A 13,348-nucleotide genomic window follows, 5' to 3' on the forward strand; every position below is an offset into this window, starting at 1 on the left:
GAAGGGAATCAACGCTGGGAGACTGTGTGGTGCAGGGAGAGGGCAGCTTAGAGCTTGGAACAGAAGCAGCAGCTTCCTGGCTCTGCGCCCCGCCTCTCGAGTCTCCAGGGGCAAACCATCACTGATCCAGCAAAAAGCCCTCTGCAGGCCTCAAACTGTAGCAATAACCCTAGATTGGTGTTTTGTACACCATCTACCCATCCCTCCATCCACACATCCCTCCATCCATGCATCCTTCATTCATTCAGCACTAACTCAGTACCAGGCACGGTGCTTAATCAGGCACAGTCCCTCTCAAGGAGTCACGGGCTCGAAGGTGGGGAGGCAGACCCACAAACATAGACAAAAGTAGAATGCACACACACACAGATAAGGGGTGGGACCGCGTCTTTCCAGAGCAATCAGGGAAGGCTTTGAGAAGTGTCCTTCGGCCTGGACTTTTACGGATTTCAGCAAGCAGAGATGACACCTGGGCAGTCCAGGCAAAGGGAGTATCACAGGCAAAGGCTCAGAGGTTGGAGGTAAATGTTATATGCAAAGAGGGCACAGTAAGGCAGCCAGAGGAGGGGGAAGGGGCACTGTAAGGCTGGAAAGCAGGCAAAGCCCGAAATGGCTGACTGGGTCCTTCTGGCCTTGACCCAGAAGGTAACGGGGAACCACTGCCAGTAGTTGACATGGGAGGGGATGGTCACAAGCCTTTTGAAAATACCCCTGGTGGCGGCATTGCAGATGGACTGAAGGGTGAGATGGAGACAAGAAGACCAAGTAACAGGCGTTGCCACAGCCCCTGTGATTAGCTCAGACAGGACACAGTGAAGGGACAAGACCAGGCATAGACACTTATCACCCTCTCCCTTAACATCTGCTTGGTTAGTTGTCTCATCGTGTGGCTGATTCAACCACAATCACGACAGCATTTACTGAGCACTTATTGTGGACCAGATACTTCTGCATTTTACGTGGATTTTTTACTTACTCCTACAACAGTTCTATGACATAGGCATGATGAGTAGCCCTACATTTTAGATGATGCAACTGAGGCAAAGAGAGGTGAAGTTACTTGACCAAGGTCGTAGAGCTAGAGCCAGGATCTGAACCCAAGCGGCCAGCCTGAGAGCTTATGCTCCAGTCACTTCGCTGATGTGTATCATGTCCCCATGTCTCTGAGCCTCCCAGCTTTCGAGCAGATTCCTGAGCGGAGGCAGAGCTATAAGATGAGTGGGTGTCCAAAGTTGCAATGGCCAGACAGGCTGGCAGGGCTGGGCTGCCTGAGGCAAACGGGGAAATGTCTCCTTGAGCTGGGGAAGATGACCAGCCTCAGAGGTCTTTGCAGGCCTCTGGACTGCAGTCCATGGCACCTCTGGAATGAGAGCTGGCCGCTCCAGCTCCTACCCTCCCTGCCCACTGGCATGCCTCCTGTCTCCCCAGCAAGAACAGGCCAGAGTTTAGGTCATGAAGAAGGGAGGCTTTATTGACAAGGGAGAAGGCAGAATTAGGAGCAAATACACACAACACTGCTCAGGAGTCCAGGCTTGGGGTCAAGCCCACGAGGGCCAACGCCCTCTTCACCTCAGGGACCTTGCTCACCCCCACCACCCTGAGCTTTCCAACATCTCCTATTCTAGCAACCCATGGACCCTCCATGGTCACCCTCTGGACAAAGTGAGTGGCAGCCACTGGTGGGGAGCTAACACCAGAGTTCAGTCCGAGGCCCGCAAAGTACGGTGGGCCCACGACACCCTTCTCCTCGGCCTCTTTCTGTCTGGCATGCCGGTGTCTGCCCCAGCCCACCCCATCCTCTGAGGGTGTGGGACAGAATGGGAATAGGCAGGCTCAGCAGCCCCAGCCCACGGAGCCCTCACGATAAGAGGCTTGGACTGAGGGTGCAGATGCAGAGGGCCCATCTCCCTGTCCCTGTGCCTTAGCAGGACTCAGCAAAGCTAAGCATCCTCATGCCTTTTTCTCCCTGTGGGAGCCTGCCCCTTGGAGGGGGGTCCTGTCTGCCTCAGCCTGTCCCTGTCTGTGCAGGCTCCACACCCCTGATCTCCCAGTTGGAACGTGCTCCCTCACTAACTGCCCTCCCCAGCTGGCCGCGCCCACTCTGTAGCTCATCACGTTTTCAGGGACCAAGGGTGGCTGAGGCCTGACCACAGGCATCTCTTGGGGCCACAGAAATGCAGCAGCAGGTTCGGGACTGTTCTTCCCCAGTCATCTGCCCAGCTTGTGGGCAGTTGATCACGGGACCCCAAAAGTAGCTGGAGCCCCAGCTGTAGGGTCCAGCACCTCCTGCAGTTTCCCCAGCCTTGGGTCCAGGGAGGAGGACCAACCAGTCCTGAGTTGGGTCTGGGAGGAACAGGAACAAAAATAACCCAGTACAGACTCCAACTGAGGCCATAAATAGGCAGTGACAATGCCTTGTAACACCCTGGGCCAGCAGCAGCAGGAAGGCTGAACTGCAGAGGGCCCGGCCTCACACCAGGTCCTGGCCTGGCCGACAGGGCCACGCCATGTCCACTCTACATACCATACCACACTGCCCATGTGCACACATGTGGGGTGGGAGCTCAGGGGACCATGGCTCAGGACAGGGAATCTGGAGAGATGCTAAACCTGGGCTTGGCCTTGGCCATAGCCACACTGCGCTTACGCAGTGGCCCACGGGCCGCAGCGAGGGTCAAGGCGTCCAGCAGGCTGCGGTCCTCATCAAGCTGATGGGCTGTGCAAAGCGGCGTGGGCACTTTGACGGTGTTGCCAAACTTGGAGTAGTCCACGGCGTAGCGGCCATCCTCCTCGGTCACAATGGGTACAAAGCGCTGACCCCACAGGATCTCGTCGGCCAGGTAGGAGGTGCGGGCTTGGGTGGTGATGCCCGTGGTTTCCACCACACCTTCCAGGATGACAATGATCTCGAGGTCCTGGTGGTGGTGCAGGTCACTGGGGGCCAGGTCGTAGAGCGGGCTGTTGGCATCGATGATGTGGTAGATGACGAGGGGAGCCACCAGGAAGATGCTGTTGCCCCCCACACCGTTCTCCATGGGGATGTCCACCTGGTGGAGGGGCACCACCTCGCCCTCGGGGCTGGTGGTCTTGCGCACCACCTGCATTCGGATGGTGGCGCTGATGATCATACTCTTGCGAAGGTCGCCCACGCGCAGCATGAAGCAGAGGCGGCCATGGCGCAGCGCAATGACTGCATGCTTGCTGAAGATGAGGGTCTCGGCCCGCCGGTGGGCCTGGGCGGTCTTCATGAAGATGCAGCCCAGCATGATGGCGTTGATCATGAGCCCCACGATGTTCTGCACAATGAGAATCAGGATGGCCAGTGGGCACTCCTCAGTCACCATGCGCCCGCCGAAGCCAATGGTCACTTGGACCTCGATGGAGAAAAGGAAGGCAGATGAAAAAGAGTTGATGCTGGTGACGCAGGGCACGGTGGTGCCCTCTCCGTGGGCCAGGTCACCGTGGGCGAAGGCGATGAGCCACCAGACCATGGCAAAGAGCAGCCAGCTGCACAGGAAGGACATGGTGAAGATCAGCAGTGTGTGTGGCCACTTGAGGTCCACTAGTGTGGTGAACACGTCCTGCAGGAAGCGGCCCTGCTCCCGGATGTTCTTGTGGGCCACGTTGCAGTTGCCCTTCTTGGACACGAAGCGGGCCTTCCGCTCCCGAGCCCGGTACCGGGGTTCTGCGGGGTCTTCCGCTAGCCGCGTCAGCACATACTCCTCAGGGATGATGCCCTTGCGGGATAACATGGCTCCAGAGACCACCAGGGAGAGGCTTCACTCATGCGGGGCGGGGGGGAGTGCCCTCTGACCAGACTCTGGCCTCACTGTGGAGTTCCCTCCCTGGATACCCTTCCACTCTGGGTCTGCCCTCAATCTACGCAGGCTTCATTTCTGAGATGCCTCCCCAACTAGTCTCATCCTCACCTCCATCCGGCTCCTGCTTCACTTTTTATACTAGCCTCACACCCCAGCCCACCGGCCCATTGCCTAGTGAGCTCCCACCCTGCCAGTTCTCCACGTGGCCCCGGACCTCAGCTCAACACTCCTCACCCGCTGCCCACCCCCGGGCGCCCCCCTGTCTAAGATCCCTTGTCTCCACCGGCATTCCTTCTTAACCCACCTCCTGTATCTTGGAACTTAACACCTCCGGTTATTATCACGACTGACTAGACCTCACGCAACCCCCACCGTATCTTCCACCTCACCCATCTCTGCTCCTGAGCCCCCTCCGCGCTAGTTTCATATCCTGACCACCCCCCAGTCTCACCTCCAGGTGCGCCCACTCTTCCCTACCCCACCCCGCCCCCCGTAGCTCTCGCGGCTCTTCGGATCCCCCCTCCAGCTTTCGTCCTTCTGTCTCCTTGGGGTCCTGCGCCCTCCAGAGTCGCCACCCCACTGGCCCAACTCCAGACCCCCTCGCCCCAGGGTGACCTGCCCGGGATCACTCCCAAGTCGGGTCCTCCTGTCCCCGCGCCGGCCGCACGCACGCCGGCGCCGCACCCCCGCCCCGCGCTCGTCCCGGCCCCGCCTGCTCGTCTCCGCGGCACCTGCTCCTGCTCCTCAAGCCGCAGCTGTCGCCTCCCCGCCTCTTCCTGACGTTGAGCTTGGGGCGGGCTGTCCTCCAGCGCGTCTATCAGTCAGTCGGCGGAGACCGACCGGTGCTAAGTCGGGGTGGAAGACTGAGGGCAAGGGCCGCGGGGCGTGGAGTGGGCGCAGGGGCCGCCAGGGGGAGCCCGACCTGCTCCCGAGCCCAGATTCAAGCCCCGCCTCTCGCGGTCCATCTCCTACTGTCCGCTTTCTCCAGACTCAGCGTGGCCTCGAGGGTTTGCCCAATCAGACGGACCAAAAGAGGTCGCTTCTGCCCACGGACTATGAAATTAGGGCGGGATGGGGGTGAAGGAAGTCGTGACTTGCCCTCCCATTCGGATCGGTGGCCTCTGTCGCCCCGACTCCCCTCCGCAATTTTCCCGTCCTCAGTTGGGGCGCAGAGAAAGGGGGCCTGCGGCGGGCCTGCATAACCAACCCGGTGACAGGGGGAGATTAGGAGGTCCGATGACTTCTTAGCTGTCTGCTTCTCCTCTTTGGAGAATGCTCTTAATCTTTTCTGAGTCATGGATCCTTTGAGAATCTGATGAAATCCTCGGCCTTCCTCCCCAGGGGGGGACGATACCTTAGAAGGTGCAGGAACACAATTTAATGGCCACTACAGGGGATGCCGAATACAACAGCCCAGAAGCCTGGGTGGTTGCATCTTCTCAACCAAGAAGATGCCCCCTTCCCAAACACCACCCCTGCATTTTAAAGAGGGTTTGAGCTACCAGCACTTGCTTTTCACCTCTTTACACCTGCGGCCTGACTTCTTCACCTTTAGATAATGAGAGGCACTTGGGTCCGTGGGGCTCCATTAGGCCCTGCTTGGGCACTGGGGCACCCAAGCTCTTGACCTGGGCATAAGTGTTGTTTCTACTGCAGGCATTAGCTTAGCGTTGCCCTGTGGTTTAGGCCCCAGGTGGGAGGCCAGTCCCCAGTTCTTAGCTGAAAGGGAAAGCCTGCTAGCTCTTTCTTGAGGCACTAATGGCCCCACTCCCTCTCTGGGACTCAGGTCCTTATGGAGGGACCCCTGACCCATGTGTGTCCATTTGTTGGAGTGGGGGCTTGAGGCAAGGGCTGGAAAGTTAAGGACAGTGAGTTTATGGGCCTCCAGGGGACCAAGTGGGACTTCCATATTGAGTTTTCTTCTTTTCCTCCCATACCCACCTGAAGGCAGAACACTGCTGCTCAGAGTGAGCATGGTCTTGGGCTATATTACCAGAGTGCAGTGCCTCGGGTGGGAAGGGGAAAACAAGGGGAGCAGAGTGGGGAGCTCGAGGAGTTAGGGTTACACAGGAAAACTCTGGGGCAACTACCGCTGTTCAGCCGTCAGAAAAAGGAGGCTTGAAGAGCTCCCCAGGGAGTTTGGGCACTGGTACAGAAGCTCCTGGGCCCTGAGTGTAGACCCAGTATACACACTGAGTGGAAGAGAGATGGGCTTTGATTTCACATTTGGAAGAGTCAGTTCTAATAATCAGGGATGACCCACGTCTGCAGGGTATCCAAGTCAAGGTTGGCAGACTATCAAGGGTCTAGAGGGGTTTGTGCCAGGATTGCATTGGGTATCCTTGCAAGACTTGAGTGTGGGCCCTACTCCTGCTAATTCCCTTCAATTCCTTGCCGGGGGCTGGGGCATAGGATCGTGCGGGAATCCTCTTGGCTCTGCTCCTGGGAGGCCCCACAGCGGAGAGAGCTGATGGGCCCCCAGAGGCACCTCAGAACCCTGCCTCTCAGCATAGCCCTGAGGCCTCAGCTACTCCCTGCTCTACGCTTTCCAAGAGGGCCAGCCCATTACCCAGAGGGCGCAGTCTCCTCCCCTGCTCCATCCTGCACCTCCTCATACTCATCTCTTCCAAACACTGCTCTTGTCAAGCTCTGTTCTCACTCAGAAAACTTCTCCACTTCCCTTTTTTTCATGGGCTTATCCTAGACTTTTTGTCCTAGCATTTGAGGCTCTCTGATCTTATGGCCCCCACCCACCATCTATGGGCCCTTTTCTCTAACTCTGCCCCTCCCATGCCCAACTCAAATCCTGCCTCGCCAAGCAGCCTTATAGGTCTGGCTCCTAGAACATTCAGAAAGGTTTATGCTGCACCTCTCTCCAATGACTGGTGGGTTTTACTTATGTTGTAGGTTCCTTACCTGTTGCAGACAAGGGGAACACAGGCCCAAGACTCCTGGGTCTGCACCCCATGGCCTGGTACAGCCACTACTGTAGGCAAAATGTAAATGGTAATAAAATGATATGTAATGAGCACCTGTCATTTCCTGGCTGAGGGCAGGTATGCAGATGGAGTCTGAGGACAGCTGTTGTTTGGGTCTCCCATGTCTGGGCCCCAGCATCTCCATCACCACCTGGCCGACTTGTGGTATGTGCTGTGCTTTCCCTCTGGAGGGCCACCTTCTACTTCTGAATGCCCCACATGAGGGCTGGAGATGGGGACATGGGATCCAGGCCTAGCCAGTTGGTTTGCTCCAGCCCTCTGACCACAGTGACTGGACATGCAGATGTGACCCAAGTCGGTCAACTGAGATTGGCTCCCAAGATTTTTGCCAGAACTATTAGGAAAGAACTTACTTTTTCAAGGGATAGAGAGCAAGCCGGAGCTGCTAGTGGCCATCTGTCACTGGGGAGGGAGAGGAAGAGAGAACCCAGAAATGGAGACACATCCCTGGTGACAAACACCTGGACCAGCCATGCTTGAAGTAGTACCCTCCTGTCCTTCTCACTCACATATGACAATAAACTCATTTTTATTTAAGCCACATGGAATTGGGTTCCTGTCATTGGTGAGGGAAATGTTGCTAATCCACGGTGCTAGGGGCCCCACAATTGTAAGTCCAGGAATTAAAGTAAGAAGGACAGGGACTAAGCTATAAGGACATCTGCTACCTTATCTGATGAGATAATCACAAAAGTGCCATATCTTGTTATGTGTTGCCCCCCAAATCATATATCGAAGCCCTAAATTCATACACTGAAAAGCTCTGCAATGTGACTGTACTGGAGACAGGTCCTAGGAAGAGGTAATTCAGTTAAATGAAGTCATAGGAGTGGGGCCCTAATCCAATATGACTGGGCATCCTAATAAGAAAAGAGAAACACACCACAGATGTGCACACAGAGTCCAGAAAGCCCGTGTGAGGACACAGCTGGGCAGCAGCTGCCTGCCACCAAGGAGAGAGGCCTCAGGGGAAACTAAATCGGCAACGTCTCGATCTTGGACTTGCAGCCTCCGTAACTGTCAGGAATAAATTTCTGTTCTTTAAGCCACGCAGTCCTTGGCTTTTTGTTACCGCAGCCCGAGGACACTAATACAACCCTCATCTGCCCACTTCTGCCCACGCTTCTGCCCACGCTCACACGGCTTCCTCGGTCTGCCTGATGCCGAGGCCACGCTGGCTCCTCTGGACCCGCGGTCCCCCCACCCTCTGCCTACCAGAACCAAGGCCTCTGGTAGGAAATAACCAATCTCTTTATTTACAAGCAATTTACAGTTAGAAAACCCAGGCGGGAGGTGGGGCTGGGAAAGGGCATGGATGGCCCTGGGACTCCAGCAGGTCACTTGTCTGCACGGACGAAGGAGGCAAAGATGCTGTCCTTCCGGCTGAGCAGCTTCTCGGGCGTGTCAAACTCAAGGATGGCACCACGCTTCAGGACAATCACCAGGTCTGCACTCAGGATGGTGTGCACACGGTGCTGGGGGGGGCGGGAGGGGGCTGGTCAGGGCGGCAGGGGGAAAGGGCGAGGCAGCTGAGGGGAAGGCATGTGGCCAGGATGTCCTGCCTCTGTGGTGACTGACCTTTCCCGGGGTGGCTGCGACTCCAAGCCGTTCACCCACTAATGACATCCTCTCTCCTCACCAAGTCTCGCTCTGCCCCAACCCTCAGGCTTCACGTCTCAGAGAGCCCCCACCCCTTCCCTGTGGAGCTGTAATCCTAGCCTAGCTCACAGGGCCTTGGGACAGGGGCAGGCCTTGGGGCTTGGAGAAGGTCTGAGGAAGAGGCAGGTAGAAGTCCTCCCCACGCCAAATCCTGCAACCCAGGGTCCCTGCAAGCCCTCCAGACTCCTTGCCCTGTCCTGCTCCAGGGTCCCCTCTTGAGCCCAAGGGCAGCTCTCTCTCTGGGCGTACCCCTTACATCCCATCAGCGAGCCCCTTACCGCAATGGTGACCACCGTACGGTCTGCGAAGGCCGTCATCACCACCTTCTGGAGGATGTTCTCCTGCCAGGTAGGAGCAGCAGCTATTGGCTCCCTGCCCAGTGCACATGGTCTGGCCCAGCTCTGGGGGATGTGGGGCCCAGGGCTGTGGCCCAGCTCCTATCTGACCCCGATTCTAGCCCCACCCCTCCCTCTATCAGGCCCTAGTCCACATGGGACCAGCCAGGTTCCTAGCATTCAAGGAGCTCAGCTCCGGGCCTGTGTGCTGTGAGCCTGTCTGGGGTGTGCTGGGCGCTGTTAAGTCTCTGTGGATCTGTGCACAGCCTGTGTGTATGTGGGCTATGAACATACCCGAGGACTACCTGGAGTTGGGGTCCCCAGTCCTTTGCCTTTTCTGCCACAAATGATCTTGATGTTCAAGGCAATGTGAATTCCAGGACTACTTTGTGTAGATTTCCCCCTAACACTCGCGCCCTCTTCAAACCCCCACCCCATGGGTGTGCCCAGGACCAACCGTGGCCATGTCGATGGAAGCCGTGGCCTCATCCATGATGAAGATGCTGGTCTTCCTCACGAAGGCCCGCGCCAGGCAGAACAGCTGCCTCTGGCCCTGGCTGAAATTCTCCCCGCCTTCCGTGATGATGGCATCTGAAATCAGCCGCAAGGGGAAGAGCAGGGCTGAGTGAACCCTGTGTTGTGAGCAGAGCAGATAGTGTGGCCTGGGGGGTGTTGGGAGATGTCTGCACAGGAGCAAATATGTGGGTGTGTCCTGAGTACAAGTGTGTAGGGTTGCCGTGCCTTACACAAGAACACAGGTGCCATGGATTACAATGGGAAGAGCGCCCCCTGGAGTTGTGTGCCACTGGGGCTCTGGGAAGCTCTGGGAGGGGTGTGTGCACTGAGTGTGTGTGCTTCACTTGTGGGCGTCTTGGTGGTGTGATTCTCTGGACCCAAGGCTTGGCCGCTGTCAAAGGGGCTGCAGCAAGCACACCAAGGCTATGCTGGCCGCTGGGGTGGGGCCGGGGTCTTCCCAGCAGCTTTGAGGAGTGCCCTGTGCTTCAGATTTTCCAGTCTGTTCTCTCCTTCCTCCCTCTGCAAGAACTGGGCAGGCAGGCGGACAGGGCAGGGCAGGGCTGAATACACCACCGCGGTGCCCGGGCCTGCAAGCTCCGTCTCACAGTGACTCCCACTGTCCTCTCTGCGCCGGACCCTGAGCTGGCCAATTGTGTGACCTGGGGCCAGTCACTTGACCTCTCTGAGCTCCAGTATAGTGAGATGGAGGACTGAGTGTTTCTGGGGTCCTGCCAGACCTCAGACTCCAAGTTCTGGGCACACCCAAGGCATGAGTCCGCCGCCCCCCACCCCCAGCCCTTACAGACGGACAGCCTTTAGCACCCAGTCAGCCGCTGAGCCAGCAGTAGTTACCGAGGCCTCCCGGCAGCGCCTTGACCACCAGCTTCAGCTGGGCTATCTCCAGGGCCTCCCACAGAGTGCTGTCGGAGCACTTCTTCTCTGGGTCCAAGTTAAATCTGGAGTGCGACACAGAAAGCCCCACTAGGGAGGGGGCGGGGTGCTGGCTCCGTCCCCAGGGGACTTGCAGAGGGTGAGGCTGGTGAAGGGAGAATTGACTGACATAGAGTTCTGGCTGGGAGATGGGCAGTCATGTGGCGGCACCCCAGACCTCAGGGTTAGGCCTGCCCAGGCCTAACGGGAAAGAGAAGGGCATGAGGGTAAGGCTCCTCTGAAGAACCAGAGCCAGGCCCTCGTGTGCGGGGCTCGAGCAGGGCTGCCTGCCCAGGGAGGTGGGTACCCAGCTAAGTGCTCCTGGCCCTGCCCATCCCCTCCTCTTTGCTCTCCAGATTCGATGGGCGGAGCGGAGCCAGGCCTGGGTGGGGAGGTGGGGCTCACCGGATGGTGCCACTGAAGAGGACGGGGTCCTGCAGGATGATGGAGAGGCGCGAGCGCAGGGTGTGCAGCGGCAACTTGGCGATGTCGATGCCATCAATGATGATGCGCCCTGCATGGAGACCATGTGACAGGTGGGGCACCGTGGAAGGGAATGGAGGTGCTGGGGACGGTTTAGCCTGGGTCTTGGGTCCCAGTGAGGATGCAGGGGAAGACAGTGACTGCTGGGCCCCTGTGACACCTGACCATACACCAGGACTGAGGTTTTGTCTGGTGGCTGTGGGTACCTGTGGGGTGCCCACTGTACCACTCACCTTCAAATGTGTCCACCATGCGGAAGAAGGCAAGAGAGAAGGAGGACTTCCCACTGCCTGTGCGACCACAGATCCCAATCTGGAAAGAGAAGCACAAGTGTGCTGAAGGGGCTTGAGGGGCATGGTATTCAGGTTCTAGCTATGGGGCTGTGCAGGGCAGGGAGGTCACGGCATATCTTCTTGTCCTGGTTTTCTCACCAGCTTCGGTTTAGCCAGGGCTGGGTCCCAGGTTCGGGCTTGTTTCCTGCAGCGGGGCCTCTCGTGGGGACCCGCAAGCAAGTGCAGGGGGTACATGTCCATTTTACCTGGACCTGGGTGCGGCCTGGCTGTGCCTGGTACTTGGCTGCAGGGGAGTTGGGGGCACTAGTGTGTGTCTATAAGCAAGGGTGTGGCAGGAGGGCAGGGGTGGCTGAGTGCGGTGTGCAGGGGTGTGTCTGTGTGTCCCACCTTAAACTGGAGCCATCCCTGGCTGCATCGCTTCCTGGCCCTTGGAGACCAACAGAAATGACAACAGCGAACCAACACAGACATGAGAGAGAGTGACAGAGATGGAAGGAGAGGGGCAGAGGGCGGAGCGGAAGTGAAGAGACGGAATCAGTAAGAGAGGCGGCTCAGAGTGCCAGATGGGGGCTCCCTCCCCAGGACAAGGGTGGCCTCACACTCTGCCCCTAGGTCCCTGCTCTGCCAGGGGACAGTGCCCTGGCAGAATCTTGACCATTTGCAGTAGGCTGGGGGTGCTGACAAAGCTCCTCTAACCAGGGGAGCCTGGGGTGTCCTCCTTGGTGGGTGAGTGAGGGCAGCAGGAGGAGGAGGGAGAGGGAGGAAGGGGAGAGGTGGGCTGAGCTATGTCAGGTGAGGGGCCTGGTGTCAGGAGACTGGGGGCTCCGAACGGATGTGAGACCTGCAGGGCCTGGAGGGCCATGAGGTGGCTCTGCGAGGCTGCCAGCCCTCTGTGCCCCCTGCCCCCCACCTGCCCCTGACCTTCTGTCCTGGGGAGATGAGGGCGTTGACGTGCTTCAGCACAGGCTTCAGGGAGCTGTCGTAGCGCACACTCAGGTTCTGGATCTGGATCTTGCCCTGGTCCGGCCAGTTCTTTGGGATAAGCGATGGTGCTGGGGGTCGAGCTGGGGGTCAGCCACTAGGCGTGGGCCACAGCCGGCCCCTAGCACTACCACCCTGCCCCCAGGGTCCCCCCTTCCGGCCCTCTCCCCAGAGCCCTCCTGCACCCCTCACCCAGCAGCCCCTCGTAGCTCTCTGCCTCAGTTTTCAGGAGCCCGTGGATGCGTTTCACGGCCCCCAGCTGGATCTCCATGTCCGCCAGGTTCCTCACCATCCAGTTGAGGTAGTTAGAGACCTATGGGGATTGAGATGGGCGCAGTAAGTGACCACATGGTCACAGTAAGTGACCTATCCCTGGCCACCAGAGGCTCTTCTTATAACTGAGGAGGGACTGAGGCCTTGATATCTTTTGCTGCTCACTGGCTGGTTGTTCAGGGTGGCCCTTCCTAGAGGTATGTGGGGGGGGGGCGGTTACAATGAATGTGGTTCCTCACCCACCATCCGTCTGGGGCCTGGGCCCTCGGTGCAAGGCAGGGCCCTGCAGTCAGCTCTCCTGCCTGCATCAGAGCAGCCTGGGGCAAGGCCCGGGGGTGTCTCATTTGGAAAAGGTGCCCTGGGGTTCCCTGGGTGCGGTGTCTGGCCCCTTCCCAGACTCGGCCCACTGTCACTCACCATTAAGGCATAGGTGAGGCCCAGGCCCACCAGGCCAGCTGAGAGCTCCCGGTGCAGAGAGTTGGAGATGGAGGTCACGGCCGCGATGAGGACCACACATGCACCAATGTACTCCTACGGAGGGACAGGGGCTGGCCTGGGCCCTCGGGGCTGGAAGCCATAGTGTCCTCCCCTCCTGCCCTTCAGCTGAGCTGAGACTCAACACCAGCCCTCACATCATGAAAATGTCAGCAGACACACAGGGTGCCTGTGAAGGTTGGAGCACCAGGAGGCAGTGGGGGCACCCTTACACCCATTCACCTGCACACACGCCTCACCGGCTGGCCCACACACGTACGTAAGTGTCACACAACCCACTCCAGACGCACACTCATCACAGTTAAACACATATCTATTCTCACTATTTGCACACTCCTCAGATACACAGTCCACAGGCAGTAATATGGAGAAGAGGGGGCTCAGGGCGGACACCAGGAGGACCGTCAGGGCTGGGAGAGGCAGGGGCCTCGGTGCCCACCCTTCGTGTCCACACAAGCTGGTATTCCACAGCACTCCCCCCTGGTTCACATTTGTTTCGCCCTTGCTCTGCAGAGCTCCACACCCTATCAGACGCCCTGTTCTGGGGCCCGGGGATGGGGTGG

General features: G+C 58.3%; 2 protein-coding genes across 5 annotated transcripts in view; both read right to left on the reverse strand.

Annotated features, from left to right (window-relative positions):
- Positions 1 to 1,444: 1,444 nt before the first annotated feature.
- On the reverse strand, positions 1,445 to 4,514 carry KCNJ11 (potassium inwardly rectifying channel subfamily J member 11). Its single transcript, XM_037150497.2, has one exon. The coding sequence runs from the start codon at positions 3,750 to 3,752 to the stop codon at positions 2,580 to 2,582; it is 1,173 nt and encodes a 390-aa protein (XP_037006392.1). The 5' UTR covers positions 3,753 to 4,514; the 3' UTR covers positions 1,445 to 2,579.
- A 3,566-nt stretch (positions 4,515 to 8,080) lies between these two features.
- The window catches only part of ABCC8 (ATP binding cassette subfamily C member 8), a 75,524-nt gene continuing 70,256 nt past the window's right edge, over positions 8,081 to 13,348 (reverse strand). For all 4 annotated transcript variants that reach the window (XM_037150533.2, XM_037150532.2, XM_053673170.1 and 1 more), the window contains exons 31-39: positions 12,708 to 12,821; positions 12,210 to 12,330; positions 11,958 to 12,088; positions 10,977 to 11,055; positions 10,666 to 10,774; positions 10,183 to 10,286; positions 9,272 to 9,405; positions 8,758 to 8,820; positions 8,081 to 8,295 (exon numbers count right to left, since the gene is read on the reverse strand). In XM_037150533.2, the coding sequence (XP_037006428.2) occupies positions 8,158 to 8,295; positions 8,758 to 8,820; positions 9,272 to 9,405; positions 10,183 to 10,286; positions 10,666 to 10,774; positions 10,977 to 11,055; positions 11,958 to 12,088; positions 12,210 to 12,330; positions 12,708 to 12,821 (993 nt within the window). In that variant the 3' untranslated portion in view covers positions 8,081 to 8,157. The remainder of the gene's footprint in view (positions 8,296 to 8,757; positions 8,821 to 9,271; positions 9,406 to 10,182; positions 10,287 to 10,665; positions 10,775 to 10,976; positions 11,056 to 11,957; positions 12,089 to 12,209; positions 12,331 to 12,707; positions 12,822 to 13,348) is intronic.

Source organism: Artibeus jamaicensis, unplaced genomic scaffold (genome assembly GCF_021234435.1).
Source record: "Artibeus jamaicensis isolate MK-2021 breed Jamaican fruit bat unplaced genomic scaffold, CSHL_Jam_final contig_797, whole genome shotgun sequence".
Taxonomy (NCBI): domain Eukaryota; kingdom Metazoa; phylum Chordata; class Mammalia; order Chiroptera; family Phyllostomidae; genus Artibeus; species Artibeus jamaicensis.